The 25,522-nt window shown below is 35.5% G+C and overlaps 2 protein-coding genes across 5 annotated transcripts in view; one reads left to right on the top strand and one right to left on the bottom strand.

Moving 5' to 3' along the window:
- Positions 1–25,522, top strand: part of LOC120432499 (uncharacterized) — a 343,681-nt gene that overhangs the window by 296,469 nt on the left and 21,690 nt on the right. The gene's annotated exons all lie outside the window — the stretch shown is intronic.
- LOC120432501 (uncharacterized) lies at positions 9,306–12,749 on the bottom strand. Of its 4 annotated transcripts, XM_052706817.1 has the most exons (5): positions 12,531–12,749; positions 11,056–11,239; positions 10,297–11,007; positions 10,076–10,240; positions 9,306–10,018 (listed from the first exon to the last, which is right to left on the bottom strand). In XM_052706817.1, exons 3-5 carry the CDS (start codon positions 10,559–10,561, stop codon positions 9,891–9,893), a joined length of 558 nt encoding a protein of 185 aa, XP_052562777.1. In that variant the 5' UTR covers positions 10,562–11,007; positions 11,056–11,239; positions 12,531–12,749; the 3' UTR covers positions 9,306–9,890. The 4 variants fall into 4 exon arrangements, with proteins under 4 accessions (XP_052562777.1, XP_039453648.1, XP_052562776.1 ...); XM_039597714.2 differs by lacking the exon at positions 11,056–11,239; XM_052706816.1 differs by lacking the exon at positions 12,531–12,749 and having other exon boundaries at positions 11,056–11,528.

Here is a 25,522-nt window from a genome sequence, read left to right as displayed (position 1 = left end):
TCAGCGTGTCGTTTTTACGACTCCGACCGTCGAGGGCAATAACAAATTTAAATAAGAGTGTCTTTTTAAGCTGCCCGGTTAAGGATCGCTTTTACCTTCTTGTTTATGGTATTTGAACTTCCAACGGCAAAATTAAATTCCGTGAACAATCTCATTTTGATGCCATCAACATCTTAGCTTTTTATGTTTTCCTCTGTTATTTCTATGTTTATTTTCATCAAAAATATTAGTTGGTTTCGCTTTAAGTTTACTTGAACGTAATTTGAATATTCTGAAACTATCTCTTTCTGAAAACGACAATCGATACCTCTTATGAGATAATTGAGGAAAATGTTAAAGCTCGTCAACGCCTCAAATCCGATGAAATTTCATGCGAAATGTGCTAAAGCTTGTCATAAAAACCAATGGTCTCTAAAGACCTTCCAGTAGGGTGCACTGGGGCACCTTAGGCCCTTCATTCCAAAGGCTTGGTGGTGACAAACTCCGTCCTCGCCCTACCCGAAAGCATCCAAAGTTCGCCCGAAAGTTTGGAAAATTAATTTAAAGTTCAAATAGCTTACGTGCTCAAAGTTAGGGTGAAATAAATTTGATTATAATTTTCCTCCTGTTTCGGCCACCGTTGAGCCAGAGAAAAGTTGGGGAAAGAGCACCAGAATCGTTTTTCGCTCGTTTGCTATCGCGCTTGTTCATTTCGTGAAGACTTGGAAACTTTGAAAGTGACAGGAAGCTTAAACACCTGCCACGTGCGCTCCGGGCGCGGCGAAGGTGAAGACAGACCTGCCAAAAGGTGATATCGGTGGAAAGAAAAAGAGAGTAAAAGTTTGACGATCGCGTAGTACGCACGAAGGTTATAGGGAAAGCCCAAGGGGTAAAATTACGTTTCTAGAGAAAAGGCCTACTTTAACAGTTATTTTGGCATGACATATTTTTAGCTGAATTTTATAAAATATTTAAAAACAATTATAATTCGCTGTTATAAATTTTGTAATTATATTTGATTTTTCTTGTACCTACATTTTCTATGAAAAAAATAATTATTCTGCATCATTAGTGAAAAGAAATTTTCTGATTGATTTAGTGTATTCGGCAAAGTGTTGTTGTTGTTTGATTATTGTTTATCGAAATTGATTTTTATGGCTAAAAGTCAACGTATTGTTATTTTTTTTATATGTTCTCGTGATTTTTTTTTGGACCCGTGGTGTAGGGGTAAGCGTGGTTGCCTCTCACTCAGTCGGCCTGGGTTCGATCCCAGAAGGTCCAGATAGCGTTTTTCGAGATTAGTCAGATCACGCCTTCCGTCGGACGGGGAAATAAATGTTGGCCCCTGGGTCCTGTCTCGATGGAGTCGCTGCACAGCAAAAAATTTCCGTTTAAAATCGCAGGCAAAAGCATGCACATCAGCTTTGTGAACAAAAGCTTGTAATATTGCATGAGAAAACGTGTACACAAAAAGCATGTACGCAAGAAAAAAAGATTTCGCACACCCCAAAAATATCATCAATCCGGTGAGAGTTATCTCCAGAATACCAAGTCCGCGCCCCAACACTCTCGGCTATCTCGCCGCTGTGAAATTGTCAGAATCAACACCCATGTAGCTGTATGGTCCCCATACACCGTATCACAGTAAATGCAGTATACGACGTACGAGAAACCTATTGGTGCATTGGCGTTGAACCAAATTTTAATAACGTCATGATTCGAAATCCGGACACTTAATACCATATTTTTTTTTATAGCTGGCAAAAAATCAGGTAATAAGTTGGAAATGTAGAAATATCATCAGGATTTAGTATAAACAGTCAGTTTTAAGAGAATGCATGCAAAATATGTCATTTCTAACAATTTTTCATCAGAATTTGAAAATCAAAATGACTTGTTGTGCTTCGAATCCCGGACACTGATAAAAGCTGATTCGAAATCCGGACACTTTTGCTTCGAATTCCGGACACTCGCTTTTGCTTATGAATCGCACAAATTTGGACTAAAATGTTAGTGAATTGCATTCTTTAGGTCTCAAATAAGCTGTTAACATCAAAACAATCGATAGTTTATATAAAAAATGGCTTGAATTTAAGAAAATCAAAAACATAAATTTCTGCTTTGCCTTCCCGGTGCTTCGGACGCCTATGAAATATTTCCGTTGAAATATTTCGCATTTTTGGTAAACTTATAATTTTATTTTATTTAATTGTTTTGGCATTAACTACAGCGTTCAAACAATCTTTAAATGAAAGTTGATGTTACAATTCATCAAATAACACAGTTTTGACATTCTGGGTCATTCCATCTGAAGCGGAACAGCACTTGAAAATTACCATCTCCGATTCTGCTCAAATTTGGCAGAGCTGTGCATGCAAAAATCCCGAATTTCATCCAAATCGGACCACCTCCTCCATTTTTGTACCCTCTCAAAAAATCGACTTTTTGGTGATTTTTGAGCGAAACCCCTATCTTCAAACGACGATAACTCAGGAACCACAAATCTTAGAGGGTCGGTCTTAGACTCAATTTTGAAGGAAATCGGACGTCCATTTCCGTGATCAAAATTTAGATTCAAATATGTTTTCTACCTGTATTGCGCAATTGAAAACTTTAAATGGCCGTATCTCAAAACAGCCCTATTTATTTTTTGAATTTGACCTCACCATCGTATTCCCCGTCCGATTTTACATAAGAATCACTTATCGACAGAAAGGAATATGTTTTGTTCCAGAGATATCGAATTTTAAAGTTTTGAGTATGAGAGATTACCTAAATTAGCTACACTCGCCGCCTCTGCTAGAAGCACTAATTCGTGATGATGAATAATTACTACCTGGTGTTCTGTAAGATGAATTCTTTTTATAATTTTATACGATTTTGAGATAATCAATGCCATGAACAATCTATTTTTTGTTTAAGGAATATTTATTGGGTAATTTTCAATGCACTGTTTTTCATGATCTCAGTGTCATTAAACCATATTAAGTAAAATTTGAACTTTGAATATTTATTTGCAAATGCTACAGAGTTTTAACAATACAATTTTCAAAAAAAAAACATTTTTCTATTATTTTTATATTTTTCCTAATTCCTCATTTCTTCCCACTTTCTCAAATTATTTCTTTTATTTGAAGTGAGAACAAATGTAGAGCTGGCTGTGGTATGTAGATGAAATAACTCACATGGGGTCTAGAGCTATTACCATGTGCGGTAGCGAAATAGTGCCATTCAGCAAAAACCCCAAAATCTGCCTTACGGTTTCAAGGGTGATCATATTAAACCGATTTTTATATTGTGAGCCAGTTTCATCTGAATAATTTATGATTTTTTCAATTCTGTTACATGTGGACAGCAGCTTTATCGTCTTTCAAGATTTCTAAATGATTGACAAACAAAAAAAAAAGATTATTGTTCGGACGGTGTCGAAATCAACACAACTGAATTTGATCTTAATCAGATAATAAATCAGATTAATCTTTGTGATTTACTTAAATTTTTCAGTTTTATACTTTCCAGAAATCCTGAAGTTTTAATATTTATTTGCAAATGCTACAGTGTGTTTACAATACAATTTTATCATTTTTATATTATTTTCATATTTTTCCTAATTCCTAATTCTTCTTTTATTTAAAGCGAGAACAAATGTAGAGCTGGCTGTAGTAGATGAAATAATTCCCATGTGCGGTAGCAAAATAGTGCCATTCAGCAAAAACTCTAAAATCTGCCTTATGGTTTGAAAGATTGATAATATTAAACCGATTTTTATATTGTGAACCAGTTTCATCTGAATAATTGATGATTTTTTTTTCAATTCTGGTACATTTAATTTCAAAAACAAAACCATATACTTCGGATACATGTGGACAGCAGCTGTATCGTCTTCCAAGATTTCGAAATGATTGACAAACAAAAAAAAATAAAAAACAAGAAATCAACACAACTGAATTTGTTCTTAATCAGATTAATCTTTGTGATTTTCTTACATTTTTCAGTTTTATACTTTCCAGAAATACTCCTCCTTAATCATGCTTCACGAGAGTTTTATTCATGTTAATTCATAATTTTTAACACGACAATGTATCGTACCCTTTTTCTTAAGTGTTACTTACAAGATCAATTGCAAAATCCTGCTAGCTCTGCGGGAATTCCATTCTTGGGCTATCCATTGGGCTAGCACACAAATTAACTGTATAGTATTTTTTAATTTAAGATAATACAGCAGTTTCCTACAGTGGTGTAAATTCAATATTTGCCTATTTTGCTAAAGATTATTTGTGATGAAATCTTATTTAAATAAAAGCAGGTAGCAGTTATTGATCAGCACGACTGAGTGCTTCTAGCATATGCGGCGAGTGTAGCTAATTTAGGTAATCTCAAATACTCAAAACTTTAAAATTCGATATCACTGGAACGAAACATATTCCTTTCTGTCGATAAGTGATTCTTATGTAAAATCAGACGGGGAATACGATGGTGAGGTCAAATTTGGAAAATAAATTGGACTGTTTTGAGATACGGCAATTTAAACTTTTCAATTGCGCAATACAGGCAGAAAAAATATGTTAATCTAAATTTTGATCACGGAAATGGATTCTACGTCCAATTTCCTTCAAAATTGAGTCTAAGACCGACCCTCTAAGATTTGTGGTTCCTGAGTTATCGTCGTTTGAAGATAGGGGTTTCGCTCAAAAATCGCCAAAAAGTCGATTTTTTGGGAGGGTACAAAAATGGAGGGGGTGGTCCGATTTGGATGAAATTCGGGATTTTTGCATGTTTTGATAGTCTCAACAGCTCTACCAAATTTGAGCAGAATCGGAGATGGTAATTTTCAAATTTGCATTTTTTCTTGCACACTTCAGGTGGAATGACCCTTATGCGAACTTATATCCAAATAATTGATAAAACAAGTTGAAGTGTCCGGGTTTCGAAGCGTCCGGGAATTCGAATCATGACGTTATAATGGTTAGATAGCCGAGATTGTTGGGGCGCGGATTTAGTAATATGAATATGACTCTCGCCAAATTGATGTTATTTTTGGGGTAAGCAGACCTAATTTTTTCTTCGGTACATGCTTTTTGTGTACACGTTTTCTCATACAATATAACATGCTTTTTCTCACAAAGGTTATGTGCGAGTTTTCCATGCGATTTTACCATCGGATTTTTTGCTTTGTGGTAGGCAGTTGGATTCACAATCCAAAGGTCGTCAGTTCAAATACCGGGGTGGATGAAAGCTAAGGTGTAAAAAGAGGCTTGAAATTTCAACCATATTGGCCTCATTCGATCCGTTTTGGTGTCCCATAAGACCCTAGTGAATATTATGATGTTAAAGTACTTCAAAAGTTATGCTAAAAAAAATCATTTCGAGAAAAGTCCGGAGTATTGTAAAAAGGGTTGTTTTGTGTTAGAAAACCCGTCATGTTTGGTATACTTTTTTAGAAAGGTATTTAGAAGACCTTTATAACAAGTCCAAAACATTGAAGATCTGACAAACCTATCAAAATTTATGAGCACTTAGTGCTAATTATACACTTTTTATAGGCCGGATCTCAGATATTTTGATGAAAATGATGTCCAGGTTCATCATGCGACCCGTCGTTAGTTAGATAATTCAAATGAGCCTAAAATATCGAAGATATGACAACCCTGCTAAAAATTATAAGCCTTTAAGTGTAATTTATACACCGAAGGCCGAATCTTAGATATTTTTTATGAAAATATTGTCCGGTTCTCCCATCGTTAGATCGTTATATGGGTAATCAAAAGGTGTTTCATACGAACCCACAAGATTGAAAGTCTGACAGCCCCATCAAAAGCTACAAGCATTCAAGTACTCATTACACACTTTTTGAAATCAAGTCTCAAAAAATTTGATCAAAATATTTGTTCCAATTAAGCTATAAAGATTGAAGATCCTATCAAAAAAAAATAAGTAAGGATTCTTAATTTGTCTAACATTTTTAGGGAGAATAATGCTATTTTAACTGAATGTATTCACATGAACCTGAGGAAGACACCAACCACCTGAAGGTGGATTTAGTAACGTTTTTCAATTACAACCTAGCAAAATTGTTTAAATTGCATGCCAACTTTAGCATATAACCTTTGTGATTAAAGTCACTTAATATCACACAATACATGACAGTTTTTCTACACAAAAAACGAAACCGACGGGATTCAAACTTAACACTCACTGAGAGGACTGACGCCTTAGCCAGCTCGGCTATCAGACCGAATAAATAAACGCCTATAGCAGCTTTAAATTTTTGTCAAGTAGTTTTCCCGTAATCACGGGCTACATACATCTGGGTGTAATATTACATAATAATTCATAAAGTATGGCTTAATTTATTTTACACCCAGGCTTTTTAATTGCAGTGGATGGGTCATAAGTAAGAAGTTCTAAAAGCTATTAGTGAACTTAAATGTGTCAAAAAATTGTTTATACAAGTTTTGTGAAAACACATAACAACATATTGGTTTAAAATAATACCATATTTTACAATACAATGAAGAAATTTACTATTACTATTACCGTGGTAAATAAAAGTTTTCCGATCATTTTTTTCCGCTGTTGAAAATGTTCCATTCCAACATGATGTCGACAAAAACGAAAAGCTTTCCCTCTGGGCTGAGCTGAAACCAGCTGTATGCAGTGGGTTGGTAGCGGATAAGAACCGAGGGACATCACGGGCCAAACTTTTCCGCGTCACGCTTCATTATCGCGCTTGTTAGGGAGTGGGTGGGGTTCTTGGGTAGGACGCAAACAAATAGCTGTAGGCGAGTGATCCCGTACGAAATAATTAAATATCGCTCGAGTGTTGGGGTAAAACGAGTTTGCTGTTTTTATGCTCGGACTGTTTGTTTATTGTTTTCTCGGTGCGTTCGGAGGGATTTTTTTATTTCAATTTTGGTCAACTTTGTTGAAATTGGTGCCAGCTGAGAGGCTGTTAAAAAGTTTTGGAAACTGCCTTTAAGAACAAGTTAACGATTCTTAAAAAAAGCATTTCATGCTTTTCACAGTATCCAGCCTTCTTAGAAGATGTTCAAACACAAACATCCCAACCCAAATCAAGTGAAAATGGTTTTATGCTAGACATCAACAAAAAAAAAACCTCCCTCTAAGCACACTAAATATTCCAGCACTCCAAGCAGTCTATTCAAGATCCATAAAATCAAAAAGGAGGATTTTTCACCCCACTTGAAAAATTAAGCACGCCGGCTAAAAAACGACCAACTTCAATTAAATTTAATTGGCCGTATTTTAAACCGTTCACCCTCGCGTTTTTAAACTTTGCTTCCCGAGTTTGCAGCAGCAGCAGCAGAATCCTGCCAGGGGGATGATTCAAGAGTAAATGGTACCATTATGCCACCTAATGAACACTATCAATCAGAGTTTCCGCAAGCCGAAAGGGGAGGAAAGAGCTTTTTGAGGTTGGATAGGTACCTTAGGTTTATACAATTTTAGATAACATTTGGTTGTGGAGAAGTAAGAAGCATTTATTTTTTCTGAATTACCAAGTCTGTACTTTTGTGGATACCTGCTACAACTTATTAGTAAGTTTCTACAGTTTAATAGTTTGTAAATGTTTTCTTTTTGCGATTTAGTTAACATTTGCAAATGCAAATTTTATCAAGTTACACAACTATATTGATATATGTATCGTTATTTAAAATAACTCGAACTAGACGTGATACCCAACCGCCATCTTGCAACACCAAAAATTACCCTGTAGTCTGAAAACATACGATATCCCAATCAACTTTCACAAAGTTTGGTCACGTGTTTGCAGCAACGGGAAAACACGTGTATGCATGCTAATTGACAAATAAAGCACAGTGCAAGGAACTGCAGTGTTATGTACGTGAAAATTGCCAACAAGGAGAAAACTTTTCAAATCATATATGCAAAAGCAAGTAAAAACAACCAACACCGCAAAACCTGCCGGGTTCATTGGGGGTGTAATTTCGAAGTAATTTGGAGACTTGAAAATATACACTTGCATCACTTGAAACACTTGGGTTAAAGTCATACTCATACCATAAAAAACACACACAAACAAAAAAGTTTTTTTTTTTTTTTTCATTTATCTTTCACTGCCGCAGCATCTTTGCTTGAAGCAACGTATTCGGGCTGGTTATTTCTTCAATATGTGAATGCCGCAGAGCTAATCAACAATTCCGAACATAGCTCAACACAGAAAAAAAATCGGGTAAATTTAAATAATTTATGATGTTCCAAAAGTGCACGTCATTAATGATGCGAATTTACATCAATTTAATTGTAAATTAAAATGCCATTTGTCGATGAATGTACTGAAATCAAGTGTGTTTATGAAAAACATTGAACTTTTTTTCTACTTACGGTATAATTTTAAACGTCATCGGTTGACCATAGTTGAACCTATCCTGGACTAAGGTGATAATCATGTCGTTGACTTACATCACTTAAACAGAAAACGGTGGCCGAAACTTCTAAAGCAGATGGTACTAACTACCGCGATGAGTGACGAAACTTTCGCCGTTTTGACTATCTAAAAAAAAAGAAAAGAAAGGGGGTAAACCAAAGTGCCCCGAAGTTTTACAGTTCATCTCACATTCCGTATTTGTTAGGCAATTTTACGGCTTGTCGCAAGACCTCCGTTTTAGCGGCCTATGAGCAGAAAGTCAGGTGCAGCTTCATCAACTCCAAAAAGGTGTTCTTTACCAGGTACTATAACACAGAGCGGGCGTTCTCCAAAAATTATCTGTTCTTGTTCCTGGCCTCAACAAAGATAATGTCCTGAGAACATTATCAGCATTTCGCAGAAATTAGTCAATCGACGGCAACGTCCTTTAATTATCCAAAAAGATAATAAGCAAATTCAGAATTTTTTAAAGGTCCTATAAGCTATTGTGTTTCATATGTTTATAGGACCTATGCAAAAAAACACTAGAAATATACTCTCGCATTAAGCTGAACTCACTTACCTTGATTTTCTCGTCGAAACGGTTGGTAAAGATCCTGAACTGATCTTCAGGTGCACACCGTCATGACCAGTTCATGAGATGAACGCCAACTCGAGACAAACTGATTAATGGTGCCGGATGACAACAACATTACAACGATACACGCTTACCAAATAAAACCAAAAAAATGGTAATTATCATGATTTTTCGAGTTCAACTCGGATAACACTTTTTTTGGTAAAGTGGGTCGAACTGGCAAAATCATGATTTTCATGATTTGCCGAGTTCGAGCTGGGGAAATATTTCACAGGTTAAGAGATTGCCTACCTTCGGGCGCTTTTGGATTTCTCTTTTGGGATTGAAATGAAAACTAAGTTTAAAATAAATTAACAACACGGCGCTATTTTTATTTTATTATTTTTACTCTAAAAACTCAAACAATTATAAAAAGTATGGATTTTGGAGTTAATGCACCGGGCAGGATCGCGTGACTCCGCCGATTTTTAGGTTCGGTGACAAAGGCCGGAAGCACGATGACGACAACAGGCGAGTTCCGGTTACCAGTTCCACTTCCTGTGTGTAGTTTAGCCCAAGCGAGGCACGATTCTGCCGCTGGTGGCGATGGGGATCAGTACGATTTCGGGACCACAGAATGGGACAGCGAACGGCAGGCAGTTCTTGCTGCAGCAGTAATTGGTTCGCCTCGTCGTCGAATCCCCTTTGTCAGATTGCGAGCGTTGCTCCGGCGTTCTTGACCTGCTTGACCATGCTCAGGAACTTTTCCTGCTCGTACTCGCGCATCTTGCGGTAGTCCTCGACCGAGGTCACATCCAGCTGGGATTCAGCGGCTCGAACGGGCCACGACACGAGGTGACTGTGCAGCGTAAACTGCAGCTGGTGACTCTTCTTCACGACAACTACACCGTGTGGTCCATGCTGCCGGTCATGACGGTTCCGGTTCTAGTGCCCCTGCTGGTGAAACACCTGGATGCCGCGCAGCTCCTCCTCCGAGGCGTGATGAACTCTGGCCGGACCGTTCGGCTGCTGGAATATGCTTAAGCTACCCGCCGAACCGGTGCGAATGTGCGCTGGAAATTTTGAAAGTTGTTAAAAGTGATCCTTGGAATTGAGTTGATAAAACTTACTGCGCCGGTACGCGAACGAAAATCCCCAGTCGATCTGCCGACTCTTGGTGTATATTTCGAGCCGCAGGAAGTCGATGCGGCTGCTGAGCCGGGCCGCCACCACCTTGTCCCCAGCCAGCTTGATGTTGGTGACACCGTTCTTGCGAGTGCACTCTCGTGAATGCCCTGAAACAAACGCACCTCAGTTAGCTGCCAACACGACTTGAGATCTACGAGCTTACCTTCAAGTTGCCGGTGGTGCCGTCCCAGAACTCGAGCCGCCCGTCGGCGTACCCGATCACGATCCAGAAAGTCCAGACACCGGATCAGCGAGGTTTGGTAGGATTTCTTGCGCGCCGTACTGCTGCCAGGTTTTTGGTACATTTCTTCGCTGTGGTGTTGTCGCTGCTGTACGGTGGCCGCCTCGTAGTACGAATTTTGACCGGCTCCGCTCCCAATCCGCCATGGCTGAGTCATTTCTGTGAGTTCACGCGAGACCCTGAACATCCTCAACTGGTTGCGCCTTCGTTGCTGGGGTCATCGACGCCGCCGTGTTGTTCAGATTCCAGTTGTAGATTTCCGACCTCGACGCTCCCGAGGCCAACAGTTAATTCTGGTACGGATTGAAGTCCATACTGCGCACCGCTCCGTTGTGTTTGACCTGCTGGACCATCAGCGCGTTCTCCCCGGCCAACAGCTTCGAAGCGCTGTAAACCAGGATGACGCCACCTTCGCAACCACCGACAATGACTCCGTTCGGGTTCGTGGTCGTGGCCGTACCAAAATCCAGCAGACTCCACACGACTTTGTGGAACCGATGCGCACTCGTCTGACATCCCACCAGCTTCAGATCATAGCTTGGATCTTCCAGATTAATCGTGTACAACTACAACGCGGCTGCCAGATAGCGTCCGGATGTTTTTTTCCAGGATTCCGGGAATGTCCGAGTTGACCTAAAAAAAGGTTAGTTACAGATAAGCTTAATCAAGAATAAGTTTTACCAGTTTGAGGGTGGTCGAGTCCAGAACGCGTACTTGGTAGGGAGTCCGGAACGCGTTTTTGGTAGGAACGAGGAATCCATCGCAGATGGTGATAAAAATAATACGAAAGGACGGGAGGTTCAGCGAACCCCGTCGCACACCTGTGATGCGGCGATGTTATCGTTCCGGCCAGTCCGGCCCAAGGCTGGAATCGAAAAGATCTTCGGAAAGTGAGGTCTGTCCACCGGTGGAAATATTCCTCTTGCTAATCCGGCGGACGGATTCCTCTTGCGTCCTTGTCCAGTAATCCGTCTTTTTCGCCAACATTGGAAGGCAATACGTCCACCGGTGGACGGATTCCTCTTGCAAAACCTTGTGCCGTAATCCGTCCACCGGTGGACTGAACCTTTTCGCCAACATTGGAAGGCAATCCGTCCACCGGCGGACGAATTCCTCTTGCGTCCTTGTCTAGTAATCCGTCCACCGGTGGACCGAACCTTTTCGCCAACATTGGAAGGGGACCATCCATAAACCACGTGGACACTTTGGGGGGGGGGGGGGGTATGGCGATTGTCCACGCTCCATACAAAAAAGATTTTTATTGTATGGACAATTGTCCACGAAGAGGGGGGGGGGGGGTTCGAGATTACCAAAAAAGTGTCCACGTGGTTTATGGATGGTCCCAAGGCAATCCGTCCACCGGCGGACGAATTCCTCTTGCGTCCTTGTCTGGTAATCCGTCCACCGGTGGACCGAACTTTTTCGCCAACATTGGAAGGCAATCCGTCCACCGGTGGACGGATTCCTCTTGCAAAACCTTGTGCCGTAATCCGTCCACCTGTGGACCGAACCTTTTCGCCAACATTGGAAGGCAATCCGTCCACCTTCGGACGAATTCTTCTTGCGTAATCCGTCCACCGGTGGACCGAACTTTTTCGCCATTATTGGAAGGCAATCCGTCCACCGGCGGACGGATTCCTCTTGCGTCCTTGTCCAATAATCCGTCCACCGGTGGACCGAACCTTTTTGCCAACATTGGAAGGCAATCCGTCCACCGGTGGACGGATTCCTCTTGCAAAACTTTGTGTCGTAATCCGTCCACCGGTGGACCCAACCTTTTCGCCATTATTGGAAGGCAATCCGTCCACCTTCGGACGAATTCCTCTTGCGTAATCCGTCCACCGGTGGACCGAACTTTTTCGCCAACATTGGAAGGCAATCCGTCCACCGGCGGACGGATTCCTCTTGCGTCCTTGTCCAGTAATCCGTCCACCGGTGGACCGAACTTTTTCGCCAACATTGGAAGGCAATCCGTCCACCGGTGGACGGATTCCTCTTGCAAAACCTTGTGCTCTAATCCGTCCACCGGTGGACCGAACCTTTTCGCCAACATTGGAAGGCAATCCGTCCACCGGCGGACGGATTCCTCTTGCGTTCTTGTCCAGTAATCCGTCCACCGGTGGACCGAACTTTTTTGCCAACATTGGAAGGCTTACCTGAAAATCAACCCGAAGCTCCGGAGCGCAAAAACAAACTAACAATAAATATTTAAGACGAAACATTTCAACGAATTTCAAAAATTTCGCTAAGTCCAAAATCGCACTTTTGGGAGTTCGCTTAACTGAACTCGTTTTTTGGCGATTTTTACCATTTTTCGAGTTCGCGAAATCACACTTTTTTCAGTTCGTTTAAGCGAACTGTCAAAAGTGCGATTTCTGAACTCCCAAAAGTGCGATTTTCAGTAACCGTGTAACAACGGAAAACCACTCCACTCACTCTCCCGGGAGTTGTGAAAACTGCAGCCAAAAATGGCGAATGTAAACAAACATTGTACGATTAAAATTAAAATAGAAATAAATATTGATTAAATTCATGATACACACGTTCAGTACATTTTAATACAAATTTAGCAAGAAAAATAAGGATAAACCCTAATTCAATTACTAGTTTTTCTCTAGAGTGTAAAGTTGATTGTGCTTACTGGGTGTGTACACCGATGCGAAATCCCACTGAGAAATGTAACGACCAGATCAGTCTGATGGTAGAATAAAATCGGGCTGACACAGGCCGATCGGGGCGTTACATTTCTCAGTGGAATTGCGATGGTTTTTGCTTTGCTGTCAAAGTGATTTTTTTCACCATAAACGTGTTTTCACAGCGCGTACCAGAGGGTGGCCACGATCGCGATTTTCCTTCGTGCTGCGTCCGTCAATTTCCTCCGTCCGTTTGGCCTTGGCCACCGCACAGTGGGCCCGGAAAATATCTTCCTTTTCGGTCCTTCGACGTGAAACGTGCACCACACCAGAAAGGTACCTTGTTTTTCTCGGCCAAAATCTGTGAAATTTGTGAACGCTCCGGCCACCCCGGAGCCGGCGGACAAGAGGGCTAACACGAGAAAAATCGGCCTGCAGTGCCAGAACTGAAGACAACCAAGTCTAAGGAAAATGCCTACCGGGAAGTGTGCGAAGGCGCCGACAGCTGCAGGAGCTGACCGTCAAGCTGTCTCGTCGCAAACAGAATCTGCTGGAGTGAGCCTTCAAGAACATCACACCTCATCCGACGCAGCACCCGCTGTTCAGATTGTCGACTGTTACGCAGTCCGGTGCTGCTGCTGCTGCGGTTCTCTGTCTCAGAAGTCGTATGAGCAAGTCCCACTCTCACGATTGGACGCATTCTCTAGCAGAGCCCGGCCACAACCCGGACGACAACCGCTTCTCAAAAGCATCCGGATGTTGCATGATGTAAGTTTGTGAAACTGCAATTGGAATTTACACCTATTTCGATTGTAGGTCGCCGGTTCGAATCCCGCGGCGGGCGCTGTAAAATTCTTTGTGTAAATATGGGTATTCGGCGCCGTCGCTCCGTGCCATACTTTCATACACTTAGGAGCCCAGGGCGGCGAAGTCCTTGTAGATAAAAGGAAGACACTAGTGGTTGGTACTAGCAATGGTGGCCGACAGCTATAAAGTCAACTTCGTTTCGATTGTAGAAGACTCTAGATTTCAAACAAAACAATGTCAAATAGCTTAAGACTAAAATGTTACAAACAGTGCATTTTGCTTACCCCAGTTAACACTTACTCTAAGAACGAACAGGATGCAGAATCCCCTTTGAAAATCTCATCTTCTGAACCCATAAGAATGCTCAAACATCCAATGCAAACGAGTTTCCCAATGAGATAAGACCTCACCTGTTGATATGCGACTCACTTACCTTATTTTACTACACTAAATTGGACAGTTCATGCGAAAACACTCCAACTTTACTGCGCAGCGCTCCAAACTTCAATAACTCTCAACCGATTTGTTTTGTTGACTGCTTGAGCTGTCATTTGGGAAACAGATTTGTAATTGAAAATAAATGCTTTTTAAATTCACATTGAGCTACTTTAACATCAGAAGTACAATTACATGCTTTTCAAAATTTCAAATTTCATAATTGCCAGAAACAAAAAGTTCTATTTACATTAGATTCATGTGTTAGGGGAAATCTACCCTTTCCAATCAAACACCTATCTTCGTCATATGGAGAGTTTGATGCTCGATTAAAGCTCCAAAAATACTATTTGGGCTATAAACTTACCAGCAACAGCACCGCCTCGAGTAAGCACGCAAATGTATGCCACTTACTGGCCAAAAAGATCACATTTAATGCACTTTTGATCATAATTTGTATTTTGCGAGACCACTTCTCATCATTTTGTTGGCACACACAGTGACACACACGAGAATCCCTCAAACGCTTAATGAATATCGCCAAAATTAACTTTTCACTTTCGCTTACTTTTTCACGGCGCTTAAGATATGAAATTGCTTCCAACTACCGGCAACATGTTCTTTTTATCATTAGTAAGGCACTCACTTGAAGAATAATCCCGAAAAATGTAATAAATTAGCAAGCGCCATCAAAAAAACAAACGCGCCAAGTCGTTTGACGTTTCAATTTTCACTTTGCATTCCAATCGAAGGCTGAAGAAAACCGAGCGAGAGACGAAGGCAAAAAAGAACAAAGGCTGGCCGTCAACACCACCAGCAGCACAGCCAGCGATGCCAGGAAACTTTCCCTATAAATGACACTTTTCGTGAGTGTTCGTTTGAACTGTCGGCGCAAATGGCAACACTCGACAGAGTGTTGGAAGAAAAAAGAACTAAGCCGATATTAGAAAAATGGGCGTGGCCCAATGCATTCGCCTCGATTAGAATACCCTTGGGATTTTTTTTTTTTTGTTAAATGCTTGGAAAAGAAATAGAATAACTTTTAGTGAAAGTGAAAATAAACAGAAATGTTCACAAAAACTGGCTCTACTCGTTGGTGTACTTGGTTTTAGTAAAATTCAAAGGAGACTCGAGGTTATCCAGCATCATTCAAACACGACCGCTTATTAGGATTAAAATGGGTAGATTTCCCCTACATTGAATCTCAATTTACGAGAAGGGCATTTAAATGCAATTCACCAATTTTGAAGAAATTTCAAATTTACATTGAGCATGTTTACGTTCAAAACATGATTTCAGTGTCGGGTAAATTTACATTTTTTTCTGTGAAGGCTTACGGCAAGGTGGCAAAACAAGACGAACTAAACTGACTCTTAGACAGTCGTTAACTGAAAAGTATAGGAAAAGTAACCGTTCAAATATGCACAATACATATTAATACATATAAAAAAATATTAATATTTTTTCACAATCACACGTGAGCGAAAGTAGTAGAAAATCATGTACCTAAATAACAACTATACCTGAAAAAACGGAAGCAATGTCATCAGATGTTTATAATTACCTGTAGCAAGTATATAAACCTACTGAAATTCTGAATAAGGCACCACATTTCGAGATACCATCTCATGGTCAAGAAGTCTTTTACTAATATTTTCTATTTCGTAGTTCGTAGTCTACAACTACTAAAGTTTCTCAATATTTTCTATTTCCTATTCGTATTGAAAAGTCTACAACCACTAAAGTTTCTCAATATTTTCTATTTCCTATTCGTATTGAAAAGTCTACAACCACTAAAGTTTCTCAATATTTTCTATTTCCTATTCGTATTGAAAAGTCTACAACCACTAAAGTTTCTCAATATTTTCTATTTCCTATTCGTATTGAAAAGTCTACAACCACTTAAGTTTCTCAATATTTTCTATTTCCTATTCGTATTGAATAGTCTATAACCACTAAAGTTTCTCAATATTTTCTATTTCCTATTCGTATTGAAAAGTTTACAACCACTAAAGTTTCTCAATATTTTCTATTTCCTATTCGTATTGAAAAGTTTACAACCACTAAAGTTTCTCAATATTTTCTATTTCCTATTCGTATTGAAAGGTCTTAAACCACTAAAGTTTCTCAATATTTTCTCTTTCCTATATTCGTATTGAAAGGTCTACAACCACTAAAGTTTCTCAATATTTTCTATTTCCTATTCGTATTGAAAAGTCTACAACCACTAAAGTTTCTCAATATTTTCTATTTCCTATTCGTATTGAATAGTCTACAACCACTAAAGTTTCTCAATATTTTCTATTTCCTATTCGTATTGAAAGGTCTACAACCACTAAAGTTTCTCAATATTTTCTATTTCCTATTCGTATTGAAAAGTCTACAACCACTAAAGTTTCTCAATATTTTCTATTTCCTATTCGTATTGAATAGTCTACAACCACTAAAGTTTCTCAATATTTTCTATTTCCTATTCGTATTGAAAGGTCTACAACCACTAAAGTTTCTCAATATTTTCTATTTCCTATTCGTATTGAAAAGTCTACAACCACTAAAGTTTCTCAATATTTTCTATTTCCTATTCGTATTGAAAAGTCTACAACCACTAAAGTTTCTCAATATTTTCTATTTCCTATTCATATTGAAAGGTCTACAACCACCAAAGTTTCTCAATATTTTCTATTTCCTATTCGTATTGAAAAGTCTACAACAACTAAAGTTTCTCAATATTTTATTCCTATTCGTATTGAAAAGTCTACAATCACTAAAATTTCTCAATATTTTCTATTTCCTATTCGTATTGAAAAGTCTACAACCGCTAAAGTTTCTCAATATTTTCTATTTCATATTCGTATTGAAAAGTCTACAACCACTTAAGTTTCTCAATATTTTCTATTTCCTATTCGTATTGAAAGGTCTACAACCACTAAAGTTTCTCAATATTTTCTATTTCCTATTCGTATTGAAAAGTCTACAACCACTAAAGTTTCTCAATATTTTCTATTTCATATTCGTATTGAAAAGTCTACAACCACTTAAGTTTCTCAATATTTTCTATTTCCTATTCGTATTGAATAGTCTACAACCACTAAAGTTTCTCAATATTTTCTATTTCCTATTCGTATTGAAAGGTCTACAACCACTAAAGTTTCTCAATATTTTCTATTTCCTATTCGTATTGAAAAGTCTACAACCACTAAAGTTTCTCAATATTTTCTATTTCCTATTCGTATTGAAAAGTCTACAACCACTAAAGTTTCTCAATATTTTCTATTTCCTATTCATATTGAAAGGTCTACAACCACCAAAGTTTCTCAATATTTTCTATTTCCTATTCGTATTGAAAAGTCTACAACAACTAAAGTTTCTCAATATTTTATTCCTATTCGTATTGAAAAGTCTACAATCACTAAAATTTCTCAATATTTTCTATTTCCTATTCGTATTGAAAAGTCTACAACCGCTAAAGTTTCTCAATATTTTCTATTTCATATTCGTATTGAAAAGTCTACAACCACTTAAGTTTCTCAATATTTTCTATTTCCTATTCGTATTGAAAGGTCTACAACCACTAAAGTTTCTCAATATTTTCTATTTCCTATTCGTATTGAAAAGTCTACAACCACTAAAGTTTCTCAATATTTTCTATTTCATATTCGTATTGAAAAGTCTACAACCACTTAAGTTTCTCAATATTTTCTATTTCCTATTCGTATTGAATAGTCTACAACCACTAAAGTTTCTCAATATTTTCTATTTCCTATTCGTATTGAAAAGTCTACAATCACTAAAGTTTCTCAATATTTTCTATTTCATATTCGTATTGAAAAGTCTACAACCACTTAAGTTTCTCAATATTTTCTATTTCCTATTCGTATTGAAAGGTCTACAACCACTAAAGTTTCTCAATATTTTCTATTTCCTATTCGTATTGAAAAGTCTACAACCACTAAAGTTTCTCAATATTTTCTATTTCATATTCGTATTGAAAAGTCTACAACCACTAAAGTTTCTCAATATTTTCTATTTCCTATTCGTATTGAAAGGTCTACAACCACTAAAGTTTCTCAATATTTTCTATTTCCTATTCGTATTGAAAAGTCTACAACCACTAAAGTTTCTCAATATTTTCTATTTCCTATTCGTATTGAAAAGTCTACAACCACTAAAGTTTCTCAATATTTTCTATTTCCTATTCATATTGAAAGGTCTACAACCACCAAAGTTTCTCAATATTTTCTATTTCCTATTCGTATTGAAAAGTCTACAACAACTAAAGTTTCTCAATATTTTATTCCTATTCGTATTGAAAAGTCTACAATCACTAAAATTTCTCAATATTTTCTATTTCCTATTCGTATTGAAAAGTCTACAACCGCTAAAGTTTCTCAATATTTTCTATTTCATATTCGTATTGAAAAGTCTACAACCACTTAAGTTTCTCAATATTTTCTATTTCCTATTCGTATTGAAAGGTCTACAACCACTAAAGTTTCTCAATATTTTCTATTTCCTATTCGTATTGAAAAGTCTACAACCACTAAAGTTTCTCAATATTTTCTATTTCATATTCGTATTGAAAAGTCTACAACCACTTAAGTTTCTCAATATTTTCTATTTCCTATTCGTATTGAATAGTCTACAACCACTAAAGTTTCTCAATATTTTCTATTTCCTATTCGTATTGAAAAGTCTACAACCACTAAAGTTTCTCAATATTTTCTATTTCATATTCGTATTGAAAAGTCTACAACCACTTAAGTTTCTCAATATTTTCTATTTCCTATTCGTATTGAAAGGTCTACAACCACTAAAGTTTCTCAATATTTTCTATTTCCTATTCGTATTGAAAAGTCTACAACCACTAAAGTTTCTCAATATTTTCTATTTCATATTCGTATTGAAAAGTCTACAACCACTAAAGTTTCTCAATATTTTCTATTTCATATTCGTATTGAAAAGTCTACAACCACTTAAGTTTCTCAATATTTTCTATTTCCTATTCGTATTGAATAGTCTACAACCACTAAAGTTTCTCAATATTTTCTATTTCCTATTCGTATTGAAAAGTTTACAACCACTTAAATTTCTCAATATTTTCTATTTCCTATTCGTATTGAAAAGTCTACAACCACTAAAGTTTCTCAATATTTTCTATTTCATATTCGTATTGAAAAGTCTACAACCACTAAAGTTTCTCAATATTTTCTATTTCCTATTCGTATTGAAAAGTCTACAACCACTAAAGTTTCTCAATATTTTCTATTTCCTATTCGTATTGAAAGGTCTACAACCACTAAAGTTTCTCAATATTTTCTATTTCCTATTCGTATTGAAAAGTCTACAACCACTAAAGTTTCTCAATATTTTCTATTTCCTATTCGTATTGAAAAGTCTACAATAACTAAAATTTCTCAATATTTTCTATTTCCTATTCGTATTGAAAAGTCTACAACCGCTAAAGTTTCTCAATATTTTCTATTTCATATTCGTATTGAAAAGTCTACAACCACTTAAGTTTCTCAATATTTTCTATTTCCTATTCATATTGAAAGGTCTACAACCACCAAAGTTTCTCAATATTTTCTATTTCCTATTCGTATTGAAAAGTTTACAACCACTTAAATTTCTCAATATTTTCTATTTCCTATTCGTATTGAAAAGTCTACAACCACTAAAGTTTCTCAATATTTTCTATTTCCTATTCGTATTGAAAGGTCTACAACCACTAAAGTTTCTCAATATTTTCTATTTCCTATTCGTATTGAAAAGTCTACAACCACTAAAGATTCTCAATATTTTCTATTTCCTATTCGTATTGAATAGTCTACAACCACTAAAGTTTCTCAATATTTTCTATTTCCTATTCGTATTGAAAAGTCTACAACCACTTAAATTTCTCAATATTTTCTATTTCCTATTCGTATTGAAAAGTCTACAACCACTAAAGTTTCTCAATATTTTCTATTTCCTATTCGTATTGAAAGGTCTTAAACCACTAAAGTTTCTCAATATTTTCTATTTCCTATTCGTATTGAAAGGTCTACAACCACTAAAGTTTCTCAATATTTTCTATTTCCTATTCGTATTGAAAAGTCTACAACCACTAAAGTTTCTCAATATTTTCTATTTCCTATTCGTATTGAATAGTCTACAACCACTAAAGTTTCTCAATATTTTCTATTTCCTATTCGTATTGAAAGGTCTACAACCACTAAAGTTTCTCAATATTTTCTATTTCCTATTCGTATTGAAAAGTCTACAACCACTAAAGTTTCTCAATATTTTCTATTTCCTATTCGTATTGAAAAGTCTACAACCACTAAAGTTTCTCAATATTTTCTATTTCCTATTCATATTGAAAGGTCTACAACCACCAAAGTTTCTCAATATTTTCTATTTCCTATTCGTATTGAAAAGTCTACAACAACTAAAGTTTCTCAATATTTTATTCCTATTCGTATTGAAAAGTCTACAATCACTAAAATTTCTCAATATTTTCTATTTCCTATTCGTATTGAAAAGTCTACAACCGCTAAAGTTTCTCAATATTTTCTATTTCATATTCGTATTGAAAAGTCTACAACCACTTAAGTTTCTCAATATTTTCTATTTCCTATTCGTATTGAAAGGTCTACAACCACTAAAGTTTCTCAATATTTTCTATTTCCTATTCGTATTGAAAAGTCTACAACCACTAAAGTTTCTCAATATTTTCTATTTCCTATTCGTATTGAATAGTCTACAACCATTAAAGTTTCTCAATATTTTCTATTTCCTATTCGTATTGAAAAGTTTACAACCACTTAAATTTCTCAATATTTTCTATTTCCTATTCGTATTGAAAAGTCTACAACCACTTAAGTTTCTCAATATTTTCTATTTCATATTCGTATTGAAAAGTCTACAACCACTAAAGTTTCTCAATATTTTCTATTTCCTATTCGTATTGAAAAGTCTACAACCACTAAAGTTTCTCAATATTTTCTATTTCCTATTCGTATTGAAAGGTCTACAACCACTAAAGTTTCTCAATATTTTCTATTTCCTATTCGTATTGAAAAGTCTACAACCACTAAAGTTTCTCAATATTTTCTATTTCCTATTCGTATTGAAAAGTCTACAATCACTAAAATTTCTCAATATTTTCTATTTCCTATTCGTATTGAAAAGTCTACAACCGCTAAAGTTTCTCAATATTTTCTATTTCATATTCGTATTGAAAAGTCTACAACCACTTAAGTTTCTCAATATTTTCTATTTCCTATTCATATTGAAAGGTCTACAACCACCAAAGTTTCTCAATATTTTCTATTTCCTATTCGTATTGAAAAGTCTACAACCACTAAAGTTTCTCAATATTTTCTATTTCCTATTCGTATTGAAAAGTCTACAACCACTAAAGTTTCTCAATATTTTCTATTTCCTATTCGTATTGAAAAGTCTACAACCACTAAAGTTTCTCAATATTTTCTATTTCATATTCGTATTGAAAAGTCTACAACCACTAAAGTTTCTCAATATTTTCTATTTCCTATTCGTATTGAAAGGTCTACAACCACTAAAGTTTCTCAATATTTTCTATTTCCTATTCGTATTGAAAGGTCTACAACCACTAAAGTTTCTCAATATTTTCTATTTCCTATTCGTATTGAAAAGTCTACAACCACTAAAGTTTCTCAATATTTTCTATTTCCTATTCGTATTGAAAAGTCTACAACCACTAAAGTTTCTCAATATTTTCTATTTCCTATTCGTATTGAAAGGTCTACAACCACTAAAGTTTCTCAATATTTTCTATTTCCTATTCGTATTGAAAAGTCTACAACCACTAAAGTTTCTCAATATTTTCTATTTCCTATTCGTATTGAAAAGTCTACAATCACTAAAATTTCTCAATATTTTCTATTTCCTATTCGTATTGAAAAGTCTACAACCGCTAAAGTTTCTCAATATTTTCTATTTCATATTCGTATTGAAAAGTCTACAACCACTTAAGTTTCTCAATATTTTCTATTTCCTATTCATATTGAAAGGTCTACAACCACCAAAGTTTCTCAATATTTTCTATTTCCTATTCGTATTGAAAAGTTTACAACCACTTAAATTTCTCAATATTTTCTATTTCCTATTCGTATTGAAAAGTCTACAACCACTTAAGTTTCTCAATATTTTCTATTTCCTATTCGTATTGAAAAGTCTACAACCACTAAAGTTTCTCAATATTTTCTATTTCCTATTCGTATTGAAAAGTCTACAACCACTAAAGTTTCTCAATATTTTCTATTTCCTATTCGTATTGAAAAGTCTACAACCACTAAAGTTTCTCAATATTTTCTATTTCCTATTCGTATTGAAAAGTCTACAATCACTAAAATTTCTCAATATTTTCTATTTCCTATTCGTATTGAAAAGTCTACAACCGCTAAAGTTTCTCAATATTTTCTATTTCATATTCGTATTGAAAAGTCTACAACCACTTAAGTTTCTCAATATTTTCTATTTCCTATTCATATTGAAAGGTCTACAACCACCAAAGTTTCTCAATATTTTCTATTTCCTATTCATATTGAAAGGTCTACAACCACCAAAGTTTCTCAATATTTTCTATTTCCTATTCGTATTGAAAAGTCTACAATCACTAAAGTTTCTCAATATTTTCTATTTCCTATTCGTATTGAAAAGTCTACAATCACTAAAATTTCTCAATATTTTCTATTTCCTATTCGTATTGAAAAGTCTACAACCGCTAAAGTTTCTCAATATTTTCTATTTCATATTCGTATTGAAAGGGCTACAACCACTAAAGTTTCTCAATATTTTCTATTTCCTATTCGTATTGAAAAGTCTACAACCACTAAAGTTTCTCAATATTTTCTATTTCCTATTCGTATTGAAAAGTCTACAATCACTAAAATTTCTCAATATTTTCTATTTCCTATTCGTATTGAAAAGTCTACAACCGCTAAAGTTTCTCAATATTTTCTATTTCATATTCGTATTGAAAAGTCTACAACCACTTAAGTTTCTCAATATTTTCTATTTCCTATTCATATTGAAAGGTATACAACCACCAAAGTTTCTCAATATTTTCTATTTCCTATTCGTATTGAAAAGTTTACAACCACTTAAATTTCTCAATATTTTCTATTTCCTATTCGTATTGAAAAGTCTACAACCACTTAAGTTTCTCAATATTTTCTATTTCCTATTCGTATTGAAAAGTCTACAACCACTAAAGTTTCTCAATATTTTCTATTTCCTATTCGTATTGAAAAGTCTACAACCGCTAAAGTTTCTCAATATTTTCTATTTCATATTCGTATTGAAAAGTCTACAACCACTTAAGTTTCTCAATATTTTCTATTTCCTATTCGTATTGAAAAGTCTACAACCACTAAAGTTTCTCAATATTTTCTATTTCCTATTCGTATTGAAAAGTCTACAATCACTAAAATTTCTCAATATTTTCTATTTCCTATTCGTATTGAAAAGTCTACAACCACTAAAGTTTCTCAATATTTTCTATTTCCTATTCGTATTGAAAAGTCTACAACCACTAAAGTTTCTCAATATTTTCTATTTCCTATTCGTATTGAAAAGTCTACAATCACTAAAATTTCTCAATATTTTCTATTTCCTATTCGTATTGAAAAGTCTACAACCGCTAAAGTTTCTCAATATTTTCTATTTCATATTCGTATTGAAAAGTCTACAACCACTTAAGTTTCTCAATATTTTCTATTTCCTATTCATATTGAAAGGTCTACAACCACCAAAGTTTCTCAATATTTTCTATTTCCTATTCGTATTGAAAAGTCTACAACCACTAAAGTTTCTCAATATTTTCTATTTCCTATTCGTATTGAAAAGTTTACAACCACTTAAATTTCTCAATATTTTCTATTTCCTATTCGTATTGAAAAGTCTACAACCACTTAAGTTTCTCAATATTTTCTATTTCATATTCGTATTGAAAAGTCTACAACCACTAAAGTTTCTCAATATTTTCTATTTCCTATTCGTATTGAAAAGTCTACAACCACTAAAGTTTCTCAATATTTTCTATTTCCTATTCGTATTGAAAGGTCTACAACCACTAAAGTTTCTCAATATTTTCTATTTCCTATTCGTATTGAAAAGTCTACAACCACTAAAGTTTCTCAATATTTTCTATTTCCTATTCGTATTGAAAAGTCTACAATCACTAAAATTTCTCAATATTTTCTATTTCCTATTCGTATTGAAAAGTCTACAACCGCTAAAGTTTCTCAATATTTTCTATTTCATATTCGTATTGAAAAGTCTACAACCACTTAAGTTTCTCAATATTTTCTATTTCCTATTCATATTGAAAGGTCTACAACCACCAAAGTTTCTCAATATTTTCTATTTCCTATTCGTATTGAAAAGTCTACAACCACTAAAGTTTCTCAATATTTTCTATTTCCTATTCGTATTGAAAAGTCTACAACCACTAAAGTTTCTCAATATTTTCTATTTCCTATTCGTATTGAAAAGTCTACAACCACTAAAGTTTCTCAATATTTTCTATTTCATATTCGTATTGAAAAGTCTACAACCACTAAAGTTTCTCAATATTTTCTATTTCCTATTCGTATTGAAAGGTCTACAACCACTAAAGTTTCTCAATATTTTCTATTTCCTATTCGTATTGAAAGGTCTACAACCACTAAAGTTTCTCAATATTTTCTATTTCCTATTCGTATTGAAAAGTCTACAACCACTAAAGTTTCTCAATATTTTCTATTTCCTATTCGTATTGAAAAGTCTACAACCACTAAAGTTTCTCAATATTTTCTATTTCCTATTCGTATTGAAAGGTCTACAACCACTAAAGTTTCTCAATATTTTCTATTTCCTATTCGTATTGAAAAGTCTACAACCACTAAAGTTTCTCAATATTTTCTATTTCCTATTCGTATTGAAAAGTCTACAATCACTAAAATTTCTCAATATTTTCTATTTCCTATTCGTATTGAAAAGTCTACAACCGCTAAAGTTTCTCAATATTTTCTATTTCATATTCGTATTGAAAAGTCTACAACCACTTAAGTTTCTCAATATTTTCTATTTCCTATTCATATTGAAAGGTCTACAACCACCAAAGTTTCTCAATATTTTCTATTTCCTATTCGTATTGAAAAGTTTACAACCACTTAAATTTCTCAATATTTTCTATTTCCTATTCGTATTGAAAAGTCTACAACCACTTAAGTTTCTCAATATTTTCTATTTCCTATTCGTATTGA

This window comes from Culex pipiens, chromosome 1 (assembly GCF_016801865.2).
Source record: "Culex pipiens pallens isolate TS chromosome 1, TS_CPP_V2, whole genome shotgun sequence".
In the NCBI taxonomy this organism is placed as follows: Eukaryota; Metazoa; Arthropoda; class Insecta; order Diptera; family Culicidae; genus Culex; species Culex pipiens.
Note: the sequence above shows the minus strand (reverse complement) of the source record. Positions and strands in the feature narration are given on the sequence as shown.